Consider the following 27,197-nt stretch of genomic DNA (forward strand, 5'->3'; position numbering starts at 1 on the left):
ATATAATCTTACGTATACAACCTTTCAGAAAGTGTTTTAGCAAGAAATAGAAAAGTAGAAAAATCCAGAATATTTCTGCAGGTTAGGCAGTATCTATGGAAAGAGAAGCAATTAACTGTTTGAAGATACTATGTCCCTGCTAGTTTTGTTCTATCAGCTGAAAGGCCATCTATTTATTGCCTGCACTGTTGAGACTTTATTGAAACTACTTGGGCATTATTGTTTGTCCTCTACAGATAACTACTGGAATGCAGCATCCTTTAACACCAAGTCTTCATATCTCCATTTCCCTACATTCCATGGGGAGTTAAGTGCGGATATCACATTTTTCTTTAAAACAACGGCTTCCGCGGGTGTTTTCCTGGAGAATCTGGGCATCAAAGACTTCATTCGGATCGAATTAAGATGTAAGTGTTGACTACTGAGTATAATTTGAGATAAATCTGTAATCTTGGGATTCTCTTGGACTAACTGGCTTGAACTTGGATTTGGTCTGCACGGGGATTCAGCAAACTCTTGATAATAATCGGAGTAAACTGCCAGTGAGATGACCTGGAAAAGGCTAATGTTGTGATGTGTCCAATATGAAAAATGCATTCAACAATAAAACAATAAATTATACATTAATTTTTCAAACTGAATTTAAATTAATCCCAGAATTATGGGATATTCAGCACTTTCAGTGGCCCTAAACATTCAGTGGCCATTTTATTAGGTAACTCCTGCACCTAATAAAGTGGCCTCTGAGTGTATGTTTGTGGTCTTCTGTTGTAGCCCATCCACTTCATGGTTCAACATGGTATGTATTTAGAGATATGCCTCTGTACAGCACTTTTGTAACGCGTGGTTATTTGAGTTACTGTCACCTTCCTGTCAGCTTGAACCAGTCCGGCCATTCTCCTCTGAAATCACTGATTAACAAGGTGTTTTTGCCAATAGAATGGCCACTCACTGGGTTATTTTTTGATTTTTCATTATTCTCTGTAAACTCTAGAGAGTGTTGAGCATGGAAACCCCAGGGAGATCGGAACTTTCTGAGTAATGCAAACCACCCATCTGGCACAGTCAAAGTACTTAGATCACATTTCCCCCCATTCTGAACAACAACCGAACCTTTTGACCATGTCTGCATACTTTTATGCATTGAGTTGTTGCTGCATGATTGGCTGATTTGATATTTGCATTAACAAGAAGGTGTACCTAATGAGTATAGTTCACTTTGACTTGGAGCAAGCTCCAGTGTGTGTTAATTTTTGCTCATCTTGTTAAATTTTGCTCACGTGGCTGAAGCTTGGAAATCTGTTGGTTCAGCTTTGAGCCAGGCTCTTGAATATAAAAATCAAGGGTTACTCTTCTGATGATTCAAAGACTGCTGGTGCTGTGGATCGCATAGAAGATTGCCAAGTGATACAGCAGGATATATTTCAGTTTCAGATATGGGCAGAGAATTGGCCGATGGGGTTTAATTTGGCCAAATGTGGGGTGTTGCATTTTGGAAGATCAAATGTAAATGAACAGTGTACTGTTAATAGAAAGACCCTTAATGATGTTGATCTACAGGGGGATCTTGGGGTCTAAGTTCATAGCTCCCTGAAAATGGCTGCACAGGTAAACAGGGTGATAAAGAAGGCTCGTGGCATGTTTGCCTTTATTAGCTAAGACATTGATGTTCAGGAGTCAGAGGTTGTGTTGCAGCTTTATAAAATTGTGACTTTCAAGAGGTTCACCAGAATGCTGCCCAGATTACAGGTCATGTGAATAAGGCCAAACTTGGGTAGTTTTCTCCAGAGCAACAGAGACTGACGGGAGACGTGACGCAGGTTTGTAAGATTACGGGAAGCATACAGTCAATGGAGTAGTCAGCTGGTAGGATGCGCAGAGCAAGCATGGTAGTGCAGTGGTTAACATAATCGCTTTAGAGCATCAGCTGTAAGACTGGGGTTTGATTCCTACCATGGTCTATAAAGGGTTTCTGTGTTCTCCCAATAGATAGATAGATAGATAGATACTTTATTCATCCCCATGGGGAAATTCAACATTTTTTCCAATGTCCCATACACTTATTGTAGCAAAACTAATTACATACAATACTTAACTCAGTAAAAATATGATATGCATCTAAAATCACCCTCTCAAAAAGCATTAATAATAGCTTTTAAAAAGTTCTTAAGTAGTTTACTTAAATACATTGAGTCCTAACCCCGGCACTTTAACATATCTTACTCCTGGCGGTTGAATTGTAAAGCCGAATGGCATTGGGGAGTATTGATCTCTTTATCCTGTCTGAGGAGCATTACATCAATAGCAACCTGTCGCTGAAACTGCTTCTCTGTCTCTGGATGGTGCTATGTAGAGGATGTTCAGGGTTTTCCATAATTGACCGTAGCCTACTCAGCGCCCTTCGCTCTGCTACCGATGTTATACTCTCCAGTACTTTGCCCACGACAGAGCCCGCCTTCCTTACCAGCTTGACTGCATGGGTTTCCTCCAGGTGCTCCAGTTTCCTCCCATACTCCAAAGATATATGAAAATAAAATAAAAGAGTTATGGGCATGCTATGCTGGGGCCAGAAGTGATGTAGCACTTGTGGGCTGCCCCCAGCACATCACAAGAAAAATCAATGATACAAATGATGCATTTCACTGTATGTTTTGATGCATTGATACACATTGACAAACAAAACACATCTTTTATTTACAGAGTGATGGGTGCCTGCAGTGTTGGTGCAAGCAAGTACTAAAGTGATTTTAAGAGGCTCTTATATAGGCACTTGAATTGAAGGATATAGGCATTTGTAGTCAGATGGGATTTCATTAAATTTAGGCATTTCAATACTAGTTTAATTAGTTCAGTACACCATCTTAGGTTGAGGGTCTGTGTCTGTGCTGTTCTATCCCTTGAAGTATTCTTCTGATAACTAGGCCAGTTTATCTGATCATGATCATGTTGTCTGTGGTAGCTGCTGTGTCCACTTCAAAAGTATCTCATGGTCTGTGGAGTTCTTTTGGGTTATTTCAGAAATGTTAAATAAATGCAAATCTTTCTTCTGATCTGTGCTGGGAAGTTGTACTTTAGAGAGCAAAAAGTGAGATGTTAGAGGAGCTCTGTGGGTCTGGGAACATCTGTGAATTGGATCGTCAACATTGTGGATTAGATAATATAACAGAGAACATTACAGCACAGTACAGGCCCCTCGGCCCATGATGTTGTGCTAACCTTTTAACCTACTCTAGGATCAATCTAACCCTTCCCTCCTACAAATTCAGTTTTGTGTCTCTTCATCTGGGACTGAAAGAAAAGAGGAAGGAGCCAGTATCTGGGGGTGGTGGTGGAAGGGGAAGTGATGCTGTTGATGGTGGGTAACAAGTGGATCCAGGTAAGGGGAAGTTGATAGGTAGATGGGCACAGTCAGGGAAGTGGGTGTCTATTAACAGCTTATCATCCCCAACAAAATTCATCTGCCCATCAACACCTGGTCACCTGGATCTTCCCATCGCTTACCACCTCCTGCCTCACCACTTTATTCAGCCTACCACCACATAGCAATCTGGCGCAGTCCCAACCTGAAATGTCAATCATTCCACCATCTCCATTGATGCTGCCTATCTTACTGAATTACCCAGCAGCTTACTTACTGCTCTTAATAATCATCTTAATAAGCTGGTAAGGAAGGCGGGCTCTGTCGTGGGCAAAGTACTGGAGAGTATAACATCGGTAGCTGAGCGAAGGGCGCTGAGTAGGCTACGGTCAATTATGGAAAACCCTGAACATCCTCTACATAGCACCATCCAGAGACAGAGAAGCAGTTTCAGCGACAGGTTGCTATTGATGCAATGCTCCTCAGACAGGATGAAGAGATCATTACTCCCCAATGCCATTCGGCTTTAGAATTCAACCGCCAGGAGTAAGATATGTTAAAGTGCCGGGGTTAGGACTCAATGTATTTAAGTAAACTACTTAAGAACTTTTTAAAAGTTATTATTAATGCTTTTTGAGAGGGTGATTTTAGATGCATATCATATTTTTACTGAGTTAAGTATTGTATGTAATTAGTTTTGCTACAATAAGTGTATGGGACATTGGAAAAAATGTTGAATTTCCCCATAGGGATGAATAAAGTATCTATCTATCTATCTATCTATCTATCTATCTATCTATCTATCTATCTATCTATCTATCTATCTATCACTGGACAGCTTTATAGAAACTGTCAAGACAGATGCCTAGACAGCACATTCTACAACTGTAGAATACAACTGTAGTCTCTTGTGTTGTCTGTTCCTTCTTCCTCATGGTAGTAATGTGAAGAGGACATGTCCCAGATGGTGAAGGTTCTTCATGATTGACACCACCCTTCTTGAAGAACTGCTTATTGAAAGAGTCCTTGATGATGGGAAGGCTTGTGCCTGTGTTGGAGCTGGCTGAGTCCACACTTTTATCCAGCCTCATTCGCTCCTGTGTATTGGAAGCTCCACACCAAGTGCTGATGCAACCAGTGGAAGTCTGTAGAAATCTGCAAATCTCCTTGGACTCTTTGTGAAGTATGGCCACTGGCATACCTTAACTACTTTAATTACTACAAAATCCTTCAAGGTTTTAAGAAGAAGGACCGCAAAGGTAGTAATCTCGGGATTACTGCCTGTGCCACGCGACAGTGAGAGTAGGAATGGAATTAGGTGGAGGATGAATGCGTGGTTGAGGGATTGGAGCAGGGGGCAGGGATTCAAGTTTCTGGATCATTGGGACCTCTTCTGGGGCAGGCGTGACCTGTTCAAGAAGGACGGGTTACACTTGAATCCTGGGGGGACCAATATCCTAGCGGGGAGGTTTGCTAGGGCTACGGGGCAGACTTTAAACTAGTAAGATGGGGGGGCGGAAATCAATTTGAGGAAACTATGGGAGAGGAGGTTAGTTCACCAGTAGAGCAAGTAAGTAGACCGTGTGTGAGGGAGGACAGGCAGGTGATGGAGGAGGGATGCGCTCAGCCCGAAGTTGTAGGGGAGAAGAAAGAAAAGGATAATAAATTTGAATGCATTGCTAGGGATGAAAAGAGAGGAGGAGGTGGAGAGTATCTTAAATGTATCTATTTTAATGCTAGGAGCATTGTAAGAAAGGTGGATGAGCTTAAAGTGTGGATTGATACCTGGAATTATGATGTTGTAGCTATTAGTGAAACATGGTTGCAGGAAGGGTGTGATTGGCAACTAAATATTCCTGGATTTAGTTGCTTCAGGTGTGATAGAGTAGGAGGGGCCAGAGGAGGAGGTGTTGCATTGCTTGTCCGAGAAAATCTTATGGCGGTGCTTTGGAAGGATAGATTACAGAGCTCCTCTAGGGAGGCTATTTGGGTGGAATTGAGGAATGGGAAAGGTGTAGTAACACTGATAGGAGTGTATTATAGGCCACCTAATGGGGAGCGTGAGTTGGAAGAGCAAATGTGTAAGGAGATAGCAGATATTTGTAGTAAACACAAGGTGGTGATTGTGGGAGATTTTAATTTTCCACACATAGATTGGGAAGCTCATTCTGTAAAAGGGCTGGATGGTTTAGAGTTTGTGAAATGTGTGCAGGATAGCTTTTTGCAACAATACATAGAAGTACCGACTAGAGATGGGGCAGTGTTGGATCTCCTGTTAGGGAATGCGATAGGTCAGCTGACAGATGTATGTGTTGGGGAGCACTTCGGGTCCAGTGATCACAATAGCATTAGCTTCAATATAATTATGGAGAAGGACAGGACTGGACCTAGAGTTGAGATTTTTGATTGGAGAAAGGCTAACTTTGAGGAGATGCGCAGGGATTTAGAGAGAGTGGAATGGGTCAAGTTGTTTTATGGGAAGGATGTAATAGAGAAATGGAGGTCATTTAAGGGTGAAATTATGAGGGTACAGAATCTTTATGTTCCTGTTCGGTTGAAAGGAAAGGTTAAAGGTTTGAAAGCGCCATGGTTTTCAAGGGATATTAGAAACTTGGTTCGAAAAAAGAGGGATGTCTACAATAGATATAGGCAGCATGGAGTAAAGGAATTGCTCGAGGAATATAAAGAATGTAAAAGGAAACTTAAGAAAGAGATTAGAAAAGCTAAAAGAAGTTACGAGTTTGGTTTGGCAAATAAGGTGGAAGTAAATCCGAAAGGCTTCTACAGTTATATTAAAAGCAAGAGGATAGTGAGGGATAAAATTGGTCCCTTAGAGAATCAGGGTGGTCAGCTATGTGTGGAGCCGAGGGAGATGGGAGAGATTTTGAACGATTTCTTCTCTTCGGTATTCACTAAGGAGAAGGATATTGAATGGTGTAAGGTGTGGGAAACAAGTAAGGAAGTTATGGAACCTATGACAATTAAAGAGGTGGAAGTACTGGCGCTTTTAAGAAATTTAAAAGTGGATAAATCTCCGGGTCCTGACCAGATATTCCCCAGGACCTTGAGGGAAGTTTGTGTAGAGATAGCAGGAGCTCTGACGGAGATCTTTCAGATGTCATTAGAAACGGGGATTGTGCCGGAGGATTGGCGTATTGCTCATGTGGTTCCATTGTTTAAAAAGGGTTCTAGAAGTAAGCCTGGCAATTATAGACCTGTCAGTTTGACATCAGTGGTGGGTAAATTAATGGAAAGTATTCTTAGAGATAGTATTTATAATTATCTGGATAGACAGGATCTGATTAGGAGTAGCCAGCATGGATTTGTGCGTGGAAGGTCATGTTTGACAAACCTTATTGAATTTTTTGATGTAGTTACGAGGAATGTTGACGAGGGTAAGGCAGTGGATGTAGTCTATATGGACTTCAGCAAGGCCTTTGACAAAGTTCCACATGGAAGGTTAGTTAAGAAGGTTCAGTCGTTAGATATTAATGCTAGAGTAATAAAATGGATTCAACAGTGGCTAGATGGGAGATGCCAGAGAGTAGTGGTGGATAATTGTTTATCGGGATGGAGGCCGGTGACTAGCGGGGTGCCTCAGGGATCTGTTTTGGGCCCAATGTTGTTTGTAATATACATAAATGATCTGGATGATGGGGTGGTAAATTGGATTAGTAAGTATGCTGATGATACTAAGGTAGGAGGTGTTGTGGATAATGAGGTGGGTTTTCAAAGCTTGCAGGGAGATTTATGCCGGTTAGAAGAATGGGCTGAACGTTGGCAGATGGAGTTTAATGCTGAGAAGTGTGAGGTTCTACATTTTGGCAGGAATAATCCAAATAGAACATACAGGGTAAATGGTAGGGCATTGAGGAATGCAGTGGAACAGAGAGATCTAGGAATAACAGTGCATAGTTCCCTGAAGGTGGAGTCTCATGTAGATAGGGTGGTGAAGAAGGCTTTTGGTACGCTGGCCTTTATAAATCAGAGCATTGAGTACAGAAGTTGGGATGTAATGTTAAAATTGTACAAGGCATTGGTAAGGCCAAATTTGGAATATTGTGTACAGTTCTGGTCACCGAATTATAGGAAAGATATCAATAAATTAGAGAGAGTGCAGAGACGATTTACTAGGATGTTACCTGGGTTTCAGCACTTAAGTTACAGAGAAAGGTTGAACAAGTTAGGTCTCTATTCATTGGAGCGTAGAAGGTTGAGGGGGGATTTGATCGAGGTATTTAAAATGTTGAGAGGGATAGATAGAGTTGACGTGAATAGGCTGTTTCCATTGAGAGTAGGGGAGATTCAAACGAGAGGACATGATTTGAGAGTTAGGGGGCAAAAGTTTAAGGGAAACACGAGGGGGTATTTCTTTACTCAGAGAGTGATAGCTGTGTGGAATGAGCTTCCTGTAGAAGTAGTAGAGGCCAGTTCAGTTGTGTCATTTAAGGTAAAATTGGATAGGTATATGGATAGGAAAGGAGTGGAGGGTTATGGGCTGAGTGCGGGTAGGTGGGACTAGGTGAGATTAAGAGTTCGGCGCGGACTAGGAGGGCCGGAATGGCCTGTTTCCGTGCTGTGATTGTTATATGGTTATATGGTTATATGGTTTTGTCAACCCTTTTAAATGTCTTAGTCTCGACTTGCAATAAACCTGATTATATGCAGCCAAAGTTTAGCCATGAGTATAAAGTATTTCATGTTATTTTGACCCTACTTGTTGGAGTTTAGAAGAATGAGAGCGATCTCATTGAAATCCATCATATATTGAAAGGGTCAGTCATAGTGGATGTGGAGAGCATGTTTCCTACAGTGGGTGAGTGTAGGACCTCAGAATAGAAGAGTGACTATTTAAAGCAGAGAAGAGAAGGAATTTCTTTAGCCAGAGGATGGTGAATATGTGGATGACTGTGGAGGCCAAGTCACTGAGTATATTTAAAAGAGAGGTTGATAGGTTTCTGGTTAGTTAGGGTGTCAAAATTTATGAGGTGAAGGCAGGAGAATTGGGTTGAGAGGAATAATAAATCAGTCAGGTTGGGATGCTGGAGCAGATTTGATGGGCCAAATGGCCTAGTTCTGCTCGTATATATTCTGATCTTATGGTCATATTCACTTTACTCCTGAGCTCTGGGTGGTATTCAATTACAGGAAAGCACACATACATTGCCAGTACATAATACTAACAGAAATCGTGTCAATATGAGACAGAGGTTTCAGATCATTTTGTTTCTTTTTTCTCTTAGTTCACTAGAACGTTGTCTCATTTCAGAGTACCACATACAAGATGCTGGAGAAGCTTAGCAGCTTCTATGGAGATGCATAAGCAACGGATGCTTTGGGCTGAGACCTTTCATTTGGACTGGAAAGGAAGGTGAAGAAGCCAGAGTAAGAAGGTGGGGGGAAGAGAAGGAGTATGACTAGACAGTGATAGTTGAAGCCAGGTGAGGGGCAAGTAGGTGAGTAAGGAGGTGGGGATAAAGTGAGAAGCTGGCAGGTGATAGGTAGAAAAGGTAAAGGGCAAAAAAAGAAGGAATCTAGGCTTGAGAATGATATCCAACCCCTAGGAGTCATTGCAAAATGCAGTGATCAAAAGGCTCTAACTCAAAGAAAATAGGGTTAAACCACCATCTGCAGGAGATGAGAATGGTCCTTGGGAGAGGGGGAGGGAGGATTGGCACCAGCGGGACGTGACAGCCAGGTAATTTTGAAGAAAAATGGTATAAGTGGAGCTGGATTGGGGCATGGAAGAAGGGAGAAGAGGGAGGGGAGGAGAAATTGCCAGAAACCACTGTTATTTTATATTGACACTTCTGAATAGTATACAGGTACACTACTGTTTGAAATTCCAATTAAGTATGTTTGATTAAAGTATTTTATTACTATAAAACTGTCAGAAAATCTATCTACAAATGGCATCTTTGGAGAATATTGTTTATTGGTATTGATAACACAATAATGTGGCCACATTCTTTGACAGTCTAAACTGCTTTAAGAGCTAAATTATCAGTTTAAAGTAGCTTGTAATAGAATGCTGCTGGTACCATTCCAATATTTACTTGCATCTTGTTCACAGTTTATGTAAACTATTTGCACACTGTCAGTAGCAGTAAATGGAATGAAAGATGTCTCTTGACATATCCTAGCAGCAGATTTTAAAGAAGGCTTTGAAATTTTCTGAAACTGCCAGTGAACACTTTTTGTTGAAAATGATTAGTTTTAGCAAATCAATTTGCGTGTTCCTCTTTCTCCTTTCTAACCACCCTCGTTAATCTCTCAACCAAGTGGCCAAGATAATCCCATTTGCAATCGACCAGTCTTGTCCATTACTCCTTATCTTTCACTTCAACAGAATGAATTTACAGTGATGGGGCCATAGAGTCATACAGTGTGCAAATGAGCCCTTCAGCCCATCTTGTCTGTGCTAACTTTTTAGCCCATCTACAATCCATTGTGTACATTAGAACCAAATCTTTCTGATTTGTATGTTGGCCCTGTGACCACGTGCTCTAGGTGCTCAGTTTCCTCCCACATTCCAAAGACGCAAGGCTTTGTGTTAAATTGTGGGCATGCTATTTTGGTGCTGGAAGCATGTCCCCAGCACATATTCTGACAGTGTTTCACAGTGAAATGCAAATGACGTATTCCACTGTATGTTTTGATGTTTCAATATATATGTGACAGATAAGCTAATCCTTAATGTATTCTAGTTTGCCTAATTAAGTGGCAAACTTTTTTTCCTTTTTCCCAGTTTCAGTTGAGGTTTTTTGATCTGCACTGTTAGCTCCATTTTTAATGCCACAGATGCAGCTTAACCAAATATCCAACATTTTCTGTTTTTATTTCATATTTCCAGTATCTGCAGTGGTTTTTGTTTTTTGACTTTTCAATCAGAATCAGAATCACGTTCATTATTACTGATGTATGTCATGGAATTTGTAAATTTGTGGCAACAGAACAGTGCAAGACATAAAAAGCATATTATAAGTTACAAAGAAAAGTAAAAAAAATGAATAGTGCAGATGAGGATTAGTGAGTTAGTGTTCATTGATTTGTGAATTGTTCAGAAATCTGATGGTGGAAGTAAAGAAGCTGTTCCTAATACTCTGAGTGTGGCTCCTCAGTCTCCTGCACCTCCTCTCTGCTGGTAGTAATGAGAAGAGTGCATGTCTCGGATGGTGAAGGTCTTTAATGATGGATGCTGTCTTCTTCAGGCACCACCCTTTGAAGATGTCATCAATGACAGAGCGGTTTGTGCCCACCTTGCTATTTTATTGATTGTCTTTTTAGATACAATTCTGTCATTTCAGATGTGGGTGCCCTCTCCCATGGTTGGAGTATTGGGAATATTTGCTTGCAGCCTTCAGGTTTAACAGGAATTTCAAAGAGCAAGGTGTCCAACAGAAATACAAGATTCTCCACAGAGAATCGGGGAAACCTTTGCATAAAGTGCCCTTTTACATTTGACCATAGTCAAAACCATCTAACACCCTCTATTCATTCTTAGATGTGAGCTTCTCTAATAAGGTTAGCATTTATTGGCCACCCTCAGTTCCCCATGAGAAGGTAACGGTGAGTTGCCTTCTTGAACCACTATACTCTGAATGGGTAAAGTTCAAAGTAAGTTTATTATCAAAGTATGTCTGTATCACCATATACTATCTGGGATTAATTTTCTTGCAGGCATTCACAGTAGGATAAAGAAGTATGATAGAATCAAAGAAAAATTACATACAAACAGTAGGTGTTCCACAGAGGGTAGAGAACTTCTGACAGGGATTTCTGCTGAGCTCTCACTCTTCTTTATCCCTCTTGACATGCATTTTGTTTTGCTCAGGTTATTTATTCTTAAATGCAAAGGTCAGCTAGGCCTCATTAACTTTGTGTTGAAAACTATTCTGCATTCTATTTGGTTATCAAATGAAAACTTTACGAATCTCTACATTCCGTCGCATACACAATCTTAAATAAATGGTCTTTATCTCCTTTGACTTGATAGTACATTGAACAAAATACCTCCTGGATGCCAGACACTCGTTGACCTATCTTCCCTTACAGCCTGCTCATAATTTTCACAGATGGGCGCCATGGTGGCGTAGCAGTTAGCACGATACTATTACAGCTTGAGCACTGGAGTTTGGAGTTCAACTCCAATGGTCTCTGTAAGGAGTCTGTACATCCTTCCCATGGAATGCATGACCGTTCCCAGGGTGCTCCAGTTTCCTCCCACAGTCCAAAGATGTACCAGTTTGTAAGTTAACTGGTCATTGTAAATTGTCCTGTGGTTAGGCTAGGGTTAAATTGTAGTTGTCAGGGGTTGCTGGGACAGGACAGCTCGAAGGGCCGGAAAGGCCTACTCCCTGCTATATTGCTAAAAAAATAAAGCCCATGTTTGAGAAGAAGCTGAGGGTGTTTGTTCATCCAACCGTGACAATTATCTGAAGCTGTGAGTACTTTGATAGAGCTGACTGTGATAACATTGCATTGGAAAGATAAAAGAGGACTGAAAGTACACAATTTCATAGTGCTTAGTACCATTGTATACAGAACGATATGGGATTATGAATCACCAGAGTGAGAGAGACGGAGAGTTTAGTAAAGCAAGTATAACCCAGAATACAAGAGATTCTGTAAATACACACACAAAATGCTGGAGGAACTCAGCAACTCAGACAACATCTAAGCAGGGGAATAAACAGTTAATGTTTCACGCTGAGACCCTGTATCAAAAAGGAAGGGGGTGGAATTCACAATAAGAAGGTGGAGGGTGTGAAGTGTTCAAGCTGGCAGTCGATAGGTGAGACCGGGTGAGGGGAACAGGGGAATGAAGTAAGAAACTGGGAAGTGATAGGTGGGCTAAAGGGCTAAAGAAGTAAGTATCTAGACTTGTCAACAAAATACACATCCTAGTAGTCATTGAAAGCTAGGATCCCAATGATCAAAATGTCTTGAGCCTATGTCTCAATTTGAGTTACAGCCTTCAACAGAAGAAAAAAGTTAACCAAAAATATAGCTAAAGACCTTAAGTTCCCTTTATCTGGTGTGATTAATGAATCAAGCCAGCAAAATGGATCAAAAGTTCTTTGTGTGAAGTGGCATACTCGTTTCTCCTGCTTATTGAATAGTAGTGCTATAACTCAGCTCCAGTAAGGTATTCTCCTAAGAGATTGTGCATTGATGGGTCCTCAGGTGGCTGCAGAGGTCGATCCAGGATGCACGTATCCTGCTGCAGTGTGGGCAAGGGTAAGTGGTGGCCACAGTTAGTAGTTGGGTCTTTGGTTGTTCGGTCTCAGCTGCCACTTGTTGTCTACAGTTCAGCAGAGGTCACACTCATGTAGGCAGCTCACTCTTGATCAGATTTCCTCCAGGCGTATACTCACATGGTCAAACTGATACTGACACCCCGATGTCATGTGTTCTTCTTGCAGCTCCTGTGGAGGTTCTCTTCTCATTTGATGTGGGGAATGGCCCCTTCTTGGTTTTGGTTAAGTCGCCTTCACAGCTCAATGACAACCAGTGGCATTACGTGAAGGCTGAGCGAAACGTCAAGGCAGCCTCGCTTCAAGTGGACCACCTGCCGCGACAGGCTCGAGAAGCGCCGTCTAATGGGCACATCCACCTCCAGCTCAACAGCCAGCTGTTTGTAGGTAGGGGCATCTGGAAAGAGATCGGTTAAAATGATTCTTAGCAAAATAGCTGATTGCCAGCTTCATTTTTATTCTTCTATTTGACTGTTCGCATGAATGGTGCTTAAACTGGGAAGATATTTCATTGCAAAATCTACCATTTTAACAGTGTGTTAATGGAGAACTTTTGAGTCATAGCATCATGCAGTGTGAAAATAGGCTACCTGGCCCATCACATCTAGGCTAAGTATGTAATCCTACACTTGATGGCCAGCCTTATTGGGTTGATTTTGAGCTCAATTTCCATTGAGGTTTCTCATTTCATTTGGCAGTTAGTCTTGTCAAACTTTCAAGTATCCTGCGATATTAACTGAAAAGATCTGGTCATTTACAAGATGCAGAATTAAGGGGAAGGTTATCTGCAAGGCTACTTTATACTACGTACATAAAACATAGAAAATAGAACAGCACCGTACAGGAATGGGCCCTTCAGCCTACAGTGTTGTGCCAAGCCAATTAAACTACTAATTAAATATCTTCCTGAACCAATCACTTCAGGTTACACAATGTTTACATGTCTCCATTCTTGGCACATTCACATGCTTCTCTAAGTGCCTTGAGCTGTAAAAGAGTCACACTAACTGCTACGGTACATCCTTCCTCCAACGGAGTGACCACAGCTGAACGTAATGTTCCTGATGCAAACTAACCAGATTTTTATTAAAGTGCAGTGTATTCTCCTGACTCTTGAATTCAATGCCTCAACTAATAAAGGTAGGAATGCCATAATCACAAGTTCTTAATCCTTTAGCATATGCTACTGAACGATGGACTTGGGGAACAGTATGATATTCATTGCATTGCTTCTTCAGAAAGTGGTCTTGGCTCCTTCCATAATGAGAAGGTGAAGTATGGAGTTGGTCAGCTATATATTCATGATGGATATGATTGAAAGTGACCATTTCACTGCAGTAATCTACTTAGGTTGCAAAGAGCGTGAAAAAATGTTACCATGGCTACAAGGGTACGTAATAGTTTTACACCACTCCTGCCGTTAATGTAAAAACAAATACAGCATAGAATATTGTTACACACTGCCTCTATTTTTGACGCTTATAAGTCAGACACCATTTTGTGATTTTTTGATAAAGCAATGAATGTAAATAGTCAGCAGGTGAGGCAGCACCTGAGGAGAGCAAAAATATTACCCAATAGGTAATATTGGGTCAGGACTAGAACCAGCTTGATAAGCAAGTTTAAGCATGCTGAGGAAGGGAGAGAAGAAACAGAGAACCCAAAAGCAGGATTTTTGTTGTGGTAAAGAAGATAACGTTGGAGGGCAAAAGAGGGTGATAGATGAAGCAACTGAAGAAGGATCTTGAGGCAGTGTTTCTGTCCACCAGAGAAAGCAGGATCTCCCAGTGGCCACACATTTTAATTCCATGTCCCATTCCCATTCTGATATGTCTATCTATGGCCTCCTCTATTGTCAAGATGAAGCCACACTCAGGTTGGAGGAACAACACCTTATATTCCGACTGGGTAGCCTCCAACCTGATGGCATGAACATTGACTTCTCTAACTTCCATTAATGCCCCTCCTTCCCTTCTTACCCCATTCCTGATTTATTTATTTCCCCCCTCCCCCTTTTTTTCTCTCTCTGCCCATCACTCTGCCTGTTCTCCATCTCCCTCTGGTGCTCCCCTCCCCCTTTCTTTCTCCCTAGGCCTCCCTTCCCATGATCCTTTCCCTTCTCCAGCTCTGTATCACTTTCGCCAATCACCTTTCCAGCTCTTAGCTTCACCCCACCCCCTCCGGTCTTCTCCTATCATTTCGCATTTCCCCCTCCCCCCACTACATTCAAATCTCTCACTATCTTTTATTCCAGTTAGTCCTGACGAAGGGTCTCGGCCCGAAACGTTGACTGTACTTCTTCCTATAGGTGCTGCCTGGCCTGCTGCGTTCCACCAGAATTTTGTGTGTGTTGCAGTGTTAAGTTGTCACTTTTCATTGTGATGTGTCTCAACAAGAAAGAACACCATTAGAACAGATAAAAAGAAAATCTGCTTTAGAGCTAAGTGACCAAATTATTGTTATAATGAGGTAGTGGGGAAGTTTGTGCAGTTTGAACATAGAACATTGAACAGTACAACAGATGGACAGGCCCTTCAGCTCACAATGTTGTGCCAAACAAATTAAATCTGTAATCAAGTGGCCAATTAAACTAATCCCTTCTGCCTACACTATGCCTGTATCCCTCCATTTTTCTCACATGCATGTGCCTATCTAAATGTCTCCTAAAAGTTACTAATCTATCTACCTCTACCACCACCCCAAACAACACATTCCAGCCACCCACCACTCCCTATTTAAAACATCTGTCCCTCATATCTCCTTTGAACTTACTCCTTCTCAATTTAAATGCATGCCCTTTGGTATTAGACAGTTCAACCTAGGGAGAAAGAAACTGTCTGACTAGTCTATCTACTGTATGCCTCTCAAAATTTTATAAACCTCTATCAGGTCTCCCCTCAGCTTCCACCACTCAATGGTTCAATTTAATATCAGTGAATGTATACATTATGCAATCTGAAATTCTTGCTCTTACACTTACTCGAAAGAAAACAATCTGAGTTTCTCCAACATGTCATGGTAGCATATGCGTTCTAATCCAGGCAGCATCGTGGTAAAGATTTACAGTTCATTGGTTCAAGAACTGAATGGCTGAAGGGAAGTAGCTGTTCTTGAACATTGTCATATGACATTTCAGGCTTCAGTAACTCTTGCCTGATGCTTGCTGCAAGAAGGTGGCTTCTACTATTGAGCAATTGATCGCTTCTACTATGGATCTATTGATTATGCAAATAGTAATTTTAAAAAATCATGCTTTGTAGAATCCTTGAAGGAACGTCTGAAGGTTGTGGAATCAGCATTGAAGTGAGTCAATTTATCAGGAGTGTTAATAGAGTAACAAAGTTGCAGAGTAATAAATACTCCTGCACCAGGTTATTTGGGACCTAAGGTTCCTGTACCTCCTGCCTGATGGTAAGAGGTACAGGAGCCTTATCATTTCATGATGTTTATTTGTATATTTGTGTTTCCATCAGATCATGAGGCAATGGTGGTGTTCCATCTCTGGTCAATACTAATGTACTGCTGAATCAGAATGAGATTTAATATCATTCATTGTTTTGGGGCAGCAGGACATTGCAATTTATAATAACAAAAACCATAAATTACATTAAATGTATACATGTGTGTGTATAGTAGAGTGGAAGACGCTATTCCTGAAACGTTGAGTGTGTGACTTCAGGCTCCTCTACTTCCACCTTGACACCCACCACCCTCACTGGGTGATGGGGGTCTTTAACGATGGATGTTGCCTTTGGGGCATCGTCTTTTAAGTACAGGACAGCATAACAGCTCATTATAGGACAGCATACAGTAATTTAATCTGCAGGGAAATAAAACATTCAGTACATTTTAAAAAGCACTCAACACCAATGAGCCATGCAAGGTGTCTATAGCATTCCCGTAGTTGTAATAGATCACCCTACATGATCATCATTTCTGAGTTCCTTGAAGCAAAAAAAGAGATAAGATAGTTAAGTGAAATGCAAAGGATGTAACAGGTTCTCACCAAGTATTTGATAAGATTAGACACAAAAGGCTCAGGACAAAGATAAGGACACAGGGAATTAAGGAGACTGTGACCCCAATGGAGAGATGGTGATCAACGAAGAGTAGAAACCATGCTCAAGGATACGATTACCTGATTGAAAAGATATGGTCAGAGATGATACATATGTGGTGAAGTTGTTTGGACAAGACTAAAGTTTATTGATGATGCAGAATTTTGACAAAGAAAAAAAATGACAGAGCCTTTCAATGGCCACAAGGTGAAAGTGATAGACTTGGGCTGGGGATAGCAGATACATTTTAATAGCAATGAGACAACGTGTACATTTTGCACTGGAAGAGGAAATGTTGGCCTTTAGTGTGTGATACATAGATGTGTGCAGAGCAATAATTCCACAAAAATATATATCTAAAGGTATAAATACAAAGGTAATAACAATAAAGCCAAAGGTTTAGGTTGCAACAGTGAGTGATTCTAATAATTATCAAGATATAAAGTAAAAACTGAGAACTCTGTACGCACTGTCAACTACACAAAGAACTTGACCGGAGCTTATTGAACATATGAAGGACAGTACACACAATTCCGCCATCCCTCATTTGGGATACTGGAAATGAGGAGCTCAGTATTAATATTTAAACTCAAAAGTACATGTATGTCAGCTTCTGTGAAAGAGAATATCTCTGTGTGAGTCAGCCGTCATTATCTGGAGTTCAAGCCTGGGATTCAAGGACCCGCCAGGGGCTGATACAGAGAACTGGAGCCCAAAGGTCGATCGGAAATCCAAAAGTCAAAGCCCGATGTCCGAGGCTTGGAGAGTGGTGACTGGAGACCTTTATGTCTATGTGAGTGGGTGGGAGGAAGTGAGGAAAAAGACTTGTTTTATTGCCTGTTGTGTTCTCCCTTGTTCTTCTGAGCATGTTGGATATGTTTTGTTGGCACCAGAATGTGAGGTGACACAAGCTGCCCCCAGCAGGTGTGTTGGTTATTAAAGCAAACAATACATTTCACTGTATGTTTCAAAGTACATGTGATAACTAAATCTGAATCTGAAATAAATACTGTAAATATTCAGCAAGTCTGGCAGTGGCTGTGGAGAGTGAAACAGAATTCCCTTTTCCGATCCAAGATCCTTCCACCAGTGACCTCATGCTACTGGCAAAATGTACTGGAAGAACTCAGCAGGTTCAGCAGCATCTGTAGGAGAAGAGTTGCTGGCATTTCACCGGGAAACTCTGCATCAATCCTGATGTAGAATTTCAACCTGAAATGTCAACGTTCCTCCCACAAACGCTGCTCAACCTGCTGAGTTCCTCCAATAGATCGATCGCTCGTTGTCCCAGATTCCTGTATTTGCATTCTCTTCTGTGTCCCAAGCCTTTACATTGTTGTTGGGAAATAACTGACCTCAGACCACATCAGAAGATATTAAACCAGATAACCAAATAACCAAAAGAGGTAGGGCTTTCAGGAGTGCCTTGAAAGGAAGAGAGGGAGAGGGAGAGGGAGGGAGGGAGGGGGGGGGGGGAGAGAGAGAGAGAGAGAGAGAGAGAGAGAGAGAGAGAGAGAGAGAGAGAGAGAGAGAGAGAGAGAGAGTGGTCAGGATGCAGAGACGATTAGGAAGGGAATTACAGAGCTAAGAACCTTGGCAGCTGGACACATAGTTGTCAAAGATAGAAGGATTAAATATAGGGATAATCATTGTCAGAGAGATCTTGGAGGATTATAGAAATTTGTGGGCAGGACAAAGACTATAGACAGGATTCAAAAGCAAGGAGCAGAATTTTAAAGTAGAGGTGTTGCTTGTGTAGAATAGTGTACAGAAGAGTGCTAGGTGAACAGAACTAAAACACAAGCAGCAGAGCCAGCCTGATTGACCTCAAGTTTCCAGAGAATCGTGTAAGGCCATCCACGAAAATCAATTGAACAGAATCAGAAACAGTTTTAATATCACTGACATATATCATGAAATTTGTTGTTATGTGGCAGCAGTATAGTGCAATACATAAAAACCAAACTATAAATTACAATAAGAAATAGACACATTAAAGAAAATTAAATAAGTAGTGCAAATAGAGAGCAAAAATAGTGAGGTAGTGTTCATGAGTTGGTTAACTGCCCATTCAGGTCTGATAATGGGGTGGTAGAAGCTATTCCTAAAACTTTGAGTGTTCGTCTTCAGGCTCCTGTACTGCTCCTCGCCTGGATGGTAGGAATGAGATGTGGGTATGTCCAGGGTAATTGAGGCCCTTAATGATGCTGCCTTTTGAGGCATCACCTTTTGAAAGTGCCCATGATGGAGCTGGCTGAGTTTACAACTCTCTGCAACTTTTTATGATCCTGTGCAGTGACTCCTCAATCCATATGGTAATGCAATCAGTTAGAACAGGCAACAAAGGCATGTTTATGGCCCCCTCCAGTGGTTGACATGAAGGACAATTAGCCATAAGCATCCTGTTGTCAGCAGCAGTGAAGTATTGGGATGGGTCTTCCTGCATAAAGCGATGCTCTGTAAAAAGTTCTTCTGTTGTGTATGGATCTCCCAGTTGCCTGTTGTTTCTGTGGGCTGGAAGAATCTGTGCACCATATTTATATGGAGTGTGCAAGGCTACAGCTCCTGTGCACATATCTGAGGGGACTGCTGCTCAACTTTTGGCTGCATTTTTGCCCCACCCTTGCCATCTTTGGTCATCCAGTATGGAGGGGGGCAGGGAGGAAGGAGGATATCCTAGTTAACCTGGTCCTGGAGTTGGCTAAGGTAACTAGTAGGAGAGAGTTCTGCCAGGCAGACTGCCTGGATATGTTCAGGGGTATGTCCACGCCTGGTAGCTATGGAAAAAGTACACTGGTGTACACAGTAACATAGAGATGTTTCAGGGCCATTCGGATGAAAGGGGATGGGAGTATGTTAGATTAATTTGTGTTTGTCATGATTTGTCTGATATTTTTTGCAATGTGATTGTATAATAGTACTATAGTGGTATGAATTTATAATAAGGAAAATTTTCAAAAAGAAGGAATTAAGACATTGCGCTAGCATTGTGCAAGACTTTGGAAAGGCTGCATTTGAGCTGCCCACCTCCCCCCCCCCCCCCCGACATTTTCTCTTAAGCCGTCTCCCATCGAGCAGAAGATACAAAAGTCTGACAGTTGCTATCCCACTGTGGTCAGACTCTCGAATAGACTTCTTGTACAAGAAGACAGATCCCTGGCCTCTCACTCTCCCTCATTAAGATCTTGCACTTTAATTGTTTACTACACTGCACTGTTTAGCTTTTACACTTTATTTGGCATTGTTAATGTTTTACCTTATTCTACATCAATGCACTGTGTAATAATTTGATCTAAATGTATGATACTGTATCTTGGCACATGTGACACTAATAAACCAATACCAAATATCTGAAATTTAACAGAATTTTACATACCTTTTTGCAACTTTGTAGAACCCTGGAAGTATTGTCAGCCCTGGAGTAGGTCAGAACTTTATTTCTTTGGACAGATCTTGTTCAGACCTACCTACACTGTTACATCCTTCTCTTCCTCTTTGTTCTATTTACAGAATGAATTGCAAGTTACATACATCCTTCCCTGGCACGGAACAGAGGGTTCAAAGCAAAATGTATCTGGGCTGTCATTTCATGACTTCAGTGTTTTACCTTGGGTCCAGTGGCGGGCAGTTACATGTGGTTGTCTTTGACTGCAGAGATGCAAAAAGTTTAAAGTTTTTAAATAAATTTATTATTAAATTATATTTTTTAATTCTCTCCCCTTAAGGGTGGTGTTTATGTGTGTTTTTCCCACAATTTCGGGGATAGAATAAATTACTTTATATACTGTAAGTCACCATATACCGAGATTCATTTTTTGCGGGCATTCACAATAAATACAAACATCAATAAAATCTATGAAAAGCCATGCACATCAAAGATGGACAAACAACCAACATTCAAAAGACAGCACAATGTGCAAATAAAAAATCAAAACAATAATAATAAATAAATAAGCAATACATTTCAAAAACATGAATTGTTGAGTCCTTAAAAGTGAGTCCATATGTTGTGGAATCAGTTCAGTGTTGGGATGAGTGATGCTGTTTCCTCTGGTTCAAGAGGCTGATGGGTTAATTGTTGTTCCTGAACCCAGTGGTGTGGGACTTGAGGCTCTGGTATCTCTTTCCTAAAGCAGCATGGATTGGCCATGAATGCACGGAAAACCAAGGCTTTTGGATCTCATACACCTGATAGCTGACCCACTGACTTCTGCATATCTAAATTTATCACTCTCCTGATGTTTGCTGGCATGACAAATATTTGGCACTGTGCAACGTAATCCTTTCTCTCCTAGGGAAGGAATCTTAACTTCCTTGTAGAAAAATCTGATTTAACTTGCATCTGCAAATTATATTCAAAAGCAGCGTATGTTGAAATGAGCTGACTTGTCAGCAATGCTTGGAGTTAAGAAGGATAGTTCATGATCAATCTAAAATAGATTGAAGCTAATGCGTGGACTGGAGGGATCACTTTGGCAGACTGTTCAGCAATTCCCTTGAAATATGAATAATTTTACAAGGAACAAAACTGAAATGGCAGATATCCAGATCTAATTACTTTAACAACCGCATCTGCATTTTGAGATAATTGCATTCCCTTATGGGTGCATGGGCCGCAATCCACTGTTGAACAACAGAGACTTGACCTTTAGGCATTGCTTAATATTTTGGTTTGAAGCCTTGTGAAAACGATGATAATTGTCTATGCAGATAAATTACCTGGTGAGCAATATGCCATAATGCTCTTTGGCAAAGTTTTGAGCTCTTAACAGATGCAGAAGGCAGATTTGATTCTTCTACTCTACATATAGAATACACAAGGACAATAATTAACCTGAAAAAAATTGCATGAATGCAATTTTGAAAAGTTATTACAAGCCTTGATAATTGTAAACATGTTACACATTTATTCCAGAATTAGCAGCATCAGATTTCATATTTTATCCGTTTCTTCATTCCTTGAGGTCAAATTTCTTTGATAATTGAATTGTTTTGTCGCCACTCGCAGTATTTCACTGCAATATTAGTTTATATATTTTTTACTTGCTGAAAGCTATTATATGTGCACACATTTACATTTGTTTTGCTGTTGTTGGAAATGGGTCTTCTTTGGCTCAAAACCCTTTAAGTTAGCAGTTTTAGCATTTTAACACGTGGCTGCCTGTATCAACATGGAGTGGCTCTGGATGCTTGCTGCTGTGATGGAAAATGAAGATGGTCATTCATTGGATACACACTAAATGCAGATTAAAACCCTGTGGAGGTATCACAATACCACTTAGATTAGACGCCAACAGCTGCACAGCTAGACTCCAAAGTTAAATTCAAAGGGATTGCAAATTGTCGACACGGTAGCCTAGCGGTTTGCTCAACGTTATTACAGCTTGGGGCAGTGGAGTTTGGATTTCAATTCTGATGCCATCTGTAAGGAGTCTGTATGATTTCCCTGTGACTGCACAGCTCTCCTGCCACATTCCAAAGATGTACAGGTTAGGGTTAGTAAATTGTGGGCATACTATATTGGCTCCTGAAGTGTAGCAACACTTGTGGGCTGCCCCCAGCACAATCCTTGGGCTTGAGTCATTCCACTGTATGTTTTTATTTATGTGACAAGTGAAGCTAATATGTTATCTTTTTTTGGGAAGTGAAAATAAGCTGGAGATAACCAAAAATGATGTCCACAATTTTGTTTGAATTTGTTGCTTTCTTATCCGAGAGTGTCATGAGCATTTCTGGTTAACATCTTACCTGAAAGATGACATCCATCTCTAATACATGCTCGTTCTGTTCCAAATTCTGTGCTCAAATCATTAGAGATTCCTATGGCTAATCCAATGCAAAAGCTGTCATGAAAGAGCTGACAATTGAAGTCCCTTAACATGAAGATATAATCCCCTGCAGACAGTTCAGTTCTCAGAGGGTAGAGTGTGAACTGCGGCAATGAGCATAATTTTGGAATTTGTGTTTGGGCTCATGGTTGTTGTGTGTGCCCTATGCTCAAGATTCAAGAGTTCAGCAGTGATGTATTTGTGAAACTTTAGTTGACTGAAATTCCTGCTTGAAACTTGGAAATACAGTGTAAGAGTTTAAAACTAGCAGCATTATCGGGAGCCAGAGAAGCTACTGCATCTCTGTGCACTGACATTTTGCACACTAAATACAACGGTGTATTGCAGTCAGTTTTACTTCAGTGGCAACCCTATCTGCATCACCTCTAGATTCAAGGCTTACCTGCTGTCCCCTGTGTCCTCTGATGCCCACCATCTGGAGCATGACATCTTCTTACATCCAGCATCAGGCAGGAGAAACAGAAATCTGAAGTCTCAAATGACCAGGTTCCCTTCAGCAATTTGCTTCTTGGACTGACCTGCACAACCCTAATCACTACGTCAGTATGGCAACACTTTGCATGACAATGGATGTTTTTGTTGCAATAATTCTGATAGTTTCTTGTATAATTTATAAACACAAGATAACCTGAAGCTGCTGGAGATCTAGATTAATGCACAGAAAAATGAGGGGGAACTCAGCATCCATCGAAAGGAATAGAAAGTTCACATTTCTTGCTGAGACTCTTCATTAGGACTGGAAAAGAAGGGGGAAAAGCAAGCAATTATGTTAATTTATTTTCTTTTCTTCTGAATGTTGTATTTCTACTGCTGTTGTCTCAGTCTGTGAAGCTGGTAGCAAATTAGTTTGTACATATACTTGTGCATGTGACAATAAACTCAATTTTGACTTTGGTCCTGAGCCCATCTGCTATGAGACCTGCTTCCTTGTCTAAAACCATCATGATCCCACATTTCATATACAAAGTGCACACAATGGGGGGAAGAGTTTTATTTTTCACCACAAGTTGCAATATTCAGTCACCATCTGCCTCTTTTCATTTGCGTGACAATATTTGTTGCCTTTCCATACATTGACACGAATAAATATAACAAATTATTTCCATAAGATTGCCACATTAACCACTACAATTTTATTAAGTTGATCATGTCTCCTCATTATTTCTGATGCTGCTGTGGTCAAAGGCGTGAAGAAAATTTGATAATGCAGCTATCACTTAGTGGATTCCTCACGAAACTAATTTCTATGTTAATTGAATCAGAGCTATCTGGGTATAATATGACTTGAAAGTGCAGTTAAATCTGTAATAAACCATGAACTGTGTGAATGCTATACATTTTCATTACAGTATTAATGCTACTCATTTGTTGTTCATTCAACAAACCTGTGGTACCAGTTCCCTGGGCACTAAATGTTCATTAATTAATTGATTACAGTAATTCTCAGCAGAGTTGGGTTCAACAAATGGGAGTCGGACATTTTTATATTGATTACCTTAAAGTTATCAGGACTTTGATATAAGATCACATTAGTGAGCTTACATGTTCCAGAAGATTGTTCAAATGGTCTGGAGTGCAATTTCAGACAAATATCCAACAGTTCTAATGTTAGCTTAACAGACAAAGCCCTCGTAAGAAATGCAAATTTGTTTGAAGAAAACTCCACAGTGACTACACTGCCGTGTAAGATTTATCTTGTTGAAAGTGATTGCTGGAAATGAAAGAGCCAAGAAATTCATATAATTGAGTTGCAAATTTAACAATTTTGGAGGCTTAAATGGGACTTTAAATAACAGCTTGGATTCTAGGTCAAATCTGATAAACTACAGCAGTAAATCTGTTTGATTTTCCCTCATATTTGCTAAAAAATGTTTTTTTTTTGCCAGTTTTGAAGATATTATAAAACAATGTTGTAATTTATTCATAGCTTGGAAATTGGCTGGGCAGAAAGAGGCAGAGATTAGGGATAACATCCTAGCACTTAAAGCTGGCAGAAGGCTACTGTTAATATCCTGCAATTGGGTCTGAAGTATAATAACTGTATTTTTTTAAAATGATTTAGATGATGGGATAGAAAGCTACACATCCAGATTTGTTGGTAACACAATTATAGGCAGTGAACTGGAAAGCATTAGATTACGAAGATATATTAATACGTTAAAATAAATGGGCCAGTTCATGGCCAATTAATTTCAATGTTGGCCAATACGCCATCACCCACTGTGAAGAGATAAAGGGTAGAACTTCAGAAATAATGAAAAGCTACAATCACAGCCAATCAAAATTGAAAAAGACTATGTACAAGGATCATTAAGATATCATTGAAAGACTGAAAATGATTAAAGCCATTAATTAAATATACAATATGGTTTTTTTATTTCTTTATAACATAGAACAAGACCATTTCCTCCCATGGAGTCTATGCTGACACATTGAACAATCACATTCCTCCACTTATTTTCCTTGTGATCTATTCTCCCAACATCCCCATCAATGATGGTACAGTAACATAATGGTTAGCTCAACGCTTTACAGCTCCAACTGTATGATCAGGGTTCAGCTTCCGCTGCTCTCTGTAAGGAGCTTGTAACCTTCTCCCCGTGATTTCCCCAAGTGCTCCAATTTCCTCCCACATTCCAAAAAGCATACAGGTTAAGGTTAGTAAGTTGTCAGCATGCTATATTAATGGCGGAAACATGGTGACACTTGTAAGCTGCTCCTGTGGATCCTTGGACTAACTGGTTGTTGATACAAGTAATGCATCTCTCTGCCTGTATCAATGTACATGTGACAAATAAAGCTATCTTAAAAACCCTCCCTTCTAATGCTACCACTTCACCATATGAGTTGCATTTCACCAACCTTGGAGAAGTGGTACAAAGCCAGGGGAAATCCATGCAATCAGAAAACCACAGTATGGAAACTCCTCACAGCAAGTGTCCAAGATCAGAATTAAATCTGTGCCATGGAAGCTGTAGCAGAAGGTCCAAATCTAGTTACTTTCAGAAGAATTCAATAAGGTGGAAGTTATCTTCAAGCTGTACGAAGCCTTTGATTAAATGCAGATTTAATGGAATAATTGCTGATCTATGAAGATTAAATCACCACTTGGGTATGTGCAGACCTTTGTATTCTCTGGGAGCTGGAAGGACTAGTTGAATCTAAGTTTTCAAGATACTGGGCTGAACTGACTAGGATCCAGCCTGCTGCCCAAACACTACATAAAGCCGCACACATATGGACCAGAAGTCCATGGTCAAGAAAGTTGAAGATCCACTTCTGAGAGGAGTTGGCCTCCTTTGGCTAAGGTGTAGGGAGACCTCAGTGTCAAGAAGATTCAGGTGACATACCACGAAGGACACTCCTTCAGAACACCCTGACATTTTTAATTAGCAGTCAAGGCTTGTATCCTATCAAGCCTGAAATATTTTCATACAGTTTTCAGGTGTATTTGATTCTGAACTTCCTATAACTAATGTAAAAAGAAAATCCAAATACAAGATTGACTGAAAACCATAGAACCATAGAACGCTACAGCACAGTACAGGCCCTTCAGCCCTCCATGTTGTGCTGGCCCATATAATCCTTTTTAAAAAAGTACTAAGCCCACACTACCCCATAACCCTCCATTTTTCTTTCATCCATTTTAAAACCTGTTAAGACACTGATTAAAAATCTAAACATTAATAAAAGTATTTTTCCTTTATCCTCCATATCCTGAGGCCACAAATTCCCTTTCAAAATAATCAAATGATTATGGATTTCAATACTGCCAGATTCACAAGGAGGGATTCCTCCAGCAGTGAAGTGGAGCCTGTGAGTAGCAGAACAACTGATAGCCACTGTAGGTCACACTAGCACGTTTCCACCCACTAGCAGGAACTGATAGGGTTGCATTTCTCTGAATAAACAAGGAATTTTTGAGTTCAATTATCTGAGAGAGACTTGAACCTGACGTTTTCTAACTGAGAAGCAAGAGGAGGCACTATCAATAGTTATCTTACTTCCAACTGCCACACAACCTGCCCAAATGGCAGTCAGCACAGCTTTGGATCTGACCAAATTGTCTCCCAATAAATTATCCTGCCTCTGACCTGAGCTCAAAAGTTCCTGGATGGTGACTCAGTGTAATGCAACCCTATTACACTGAGGAAAGGCTGAGGAAAATCCATCTCCCACCTCCCATCCTCATCACATTCTACAGGGGTTGTACTGAGACCATCACTGCCTGGTTCGGAAATTGCAGCATCTCGGATCGTAAGACCCTGCAGCGGATAGTGAGGTCAGCTGAGAAGATCATCGGGGTCTCTCTTCCCGCCATTACGGACATTTACACTACACACTGCATCCGCAAAGCAAACAGCATTATGAAGGACCCACGCACCCCTCATACAAACCCTTCTCCCTCCTGCCATCTGGGAAAAGGCACCGAAACATTCAGGCTCTCACGACCAGACTATTTAACAGTTTCTTCCCCCAAGCTATCAGAATCCTCAGTACCCAGAGCCTGGACTGACACCTTACTGCCCTATTGTCTTGTTTATTATTTATTGTAATGCCTGCACTGTTTTGTGCACTTTATGCAGTCTTAGGTAGGTCTGTAGTCTAGTGTAGTTTTATTTTCTTTTTTCTGTGTTGTTTTTTACGTAGTTCAGTCTAGTTTTTGTACTGTGTC

At 40.7% G+C, this 27,197-nt stretch overlaps 1 protein-coding gene across 3 annotated transcripts in view; it reads left to right on the forward strand.

Moving 5' to 3' along the window:
- Nucleotides 1-27,197, forward strand: part of LOC140714304 (contactin-associated protein-like 5) — a 1,942,527-nt gene that overhangs the window by 1,275,690 nt on the left and 639,640 nt on the right. For all 3 annotated transcript variants that reach the window (XM_073025413.1, XM_073025423.1, XM_073025434.1), the window contains 2 exons: nt 237-407; nt 12,784-13,002. In XM_073025413.1, the coding sequence (XP_072881514.1) occupies nt 237-407; nt 12,784-13,002 (390 nt within the window). The remainder of the gene's footprint in view (nt 1-236; nt 408-12,783; nt 13,003-27,197) is intronic.

This window comes from Hemitrygon akajei, chromosome 2, assembly GCF_048418815.1.
Source record: "Hemitrygon akajei chromosome 2, sHemAka1.3, whole genome shotgun sequence".
NCBI classification, from domain to species: domain Eukaryota; kingdom Metazoa; phylum Chordata; class Chondrichthyes; order Myliobatiformes; family Dasyatidae; genus Hemitrygon; species Hemitrygon akajei.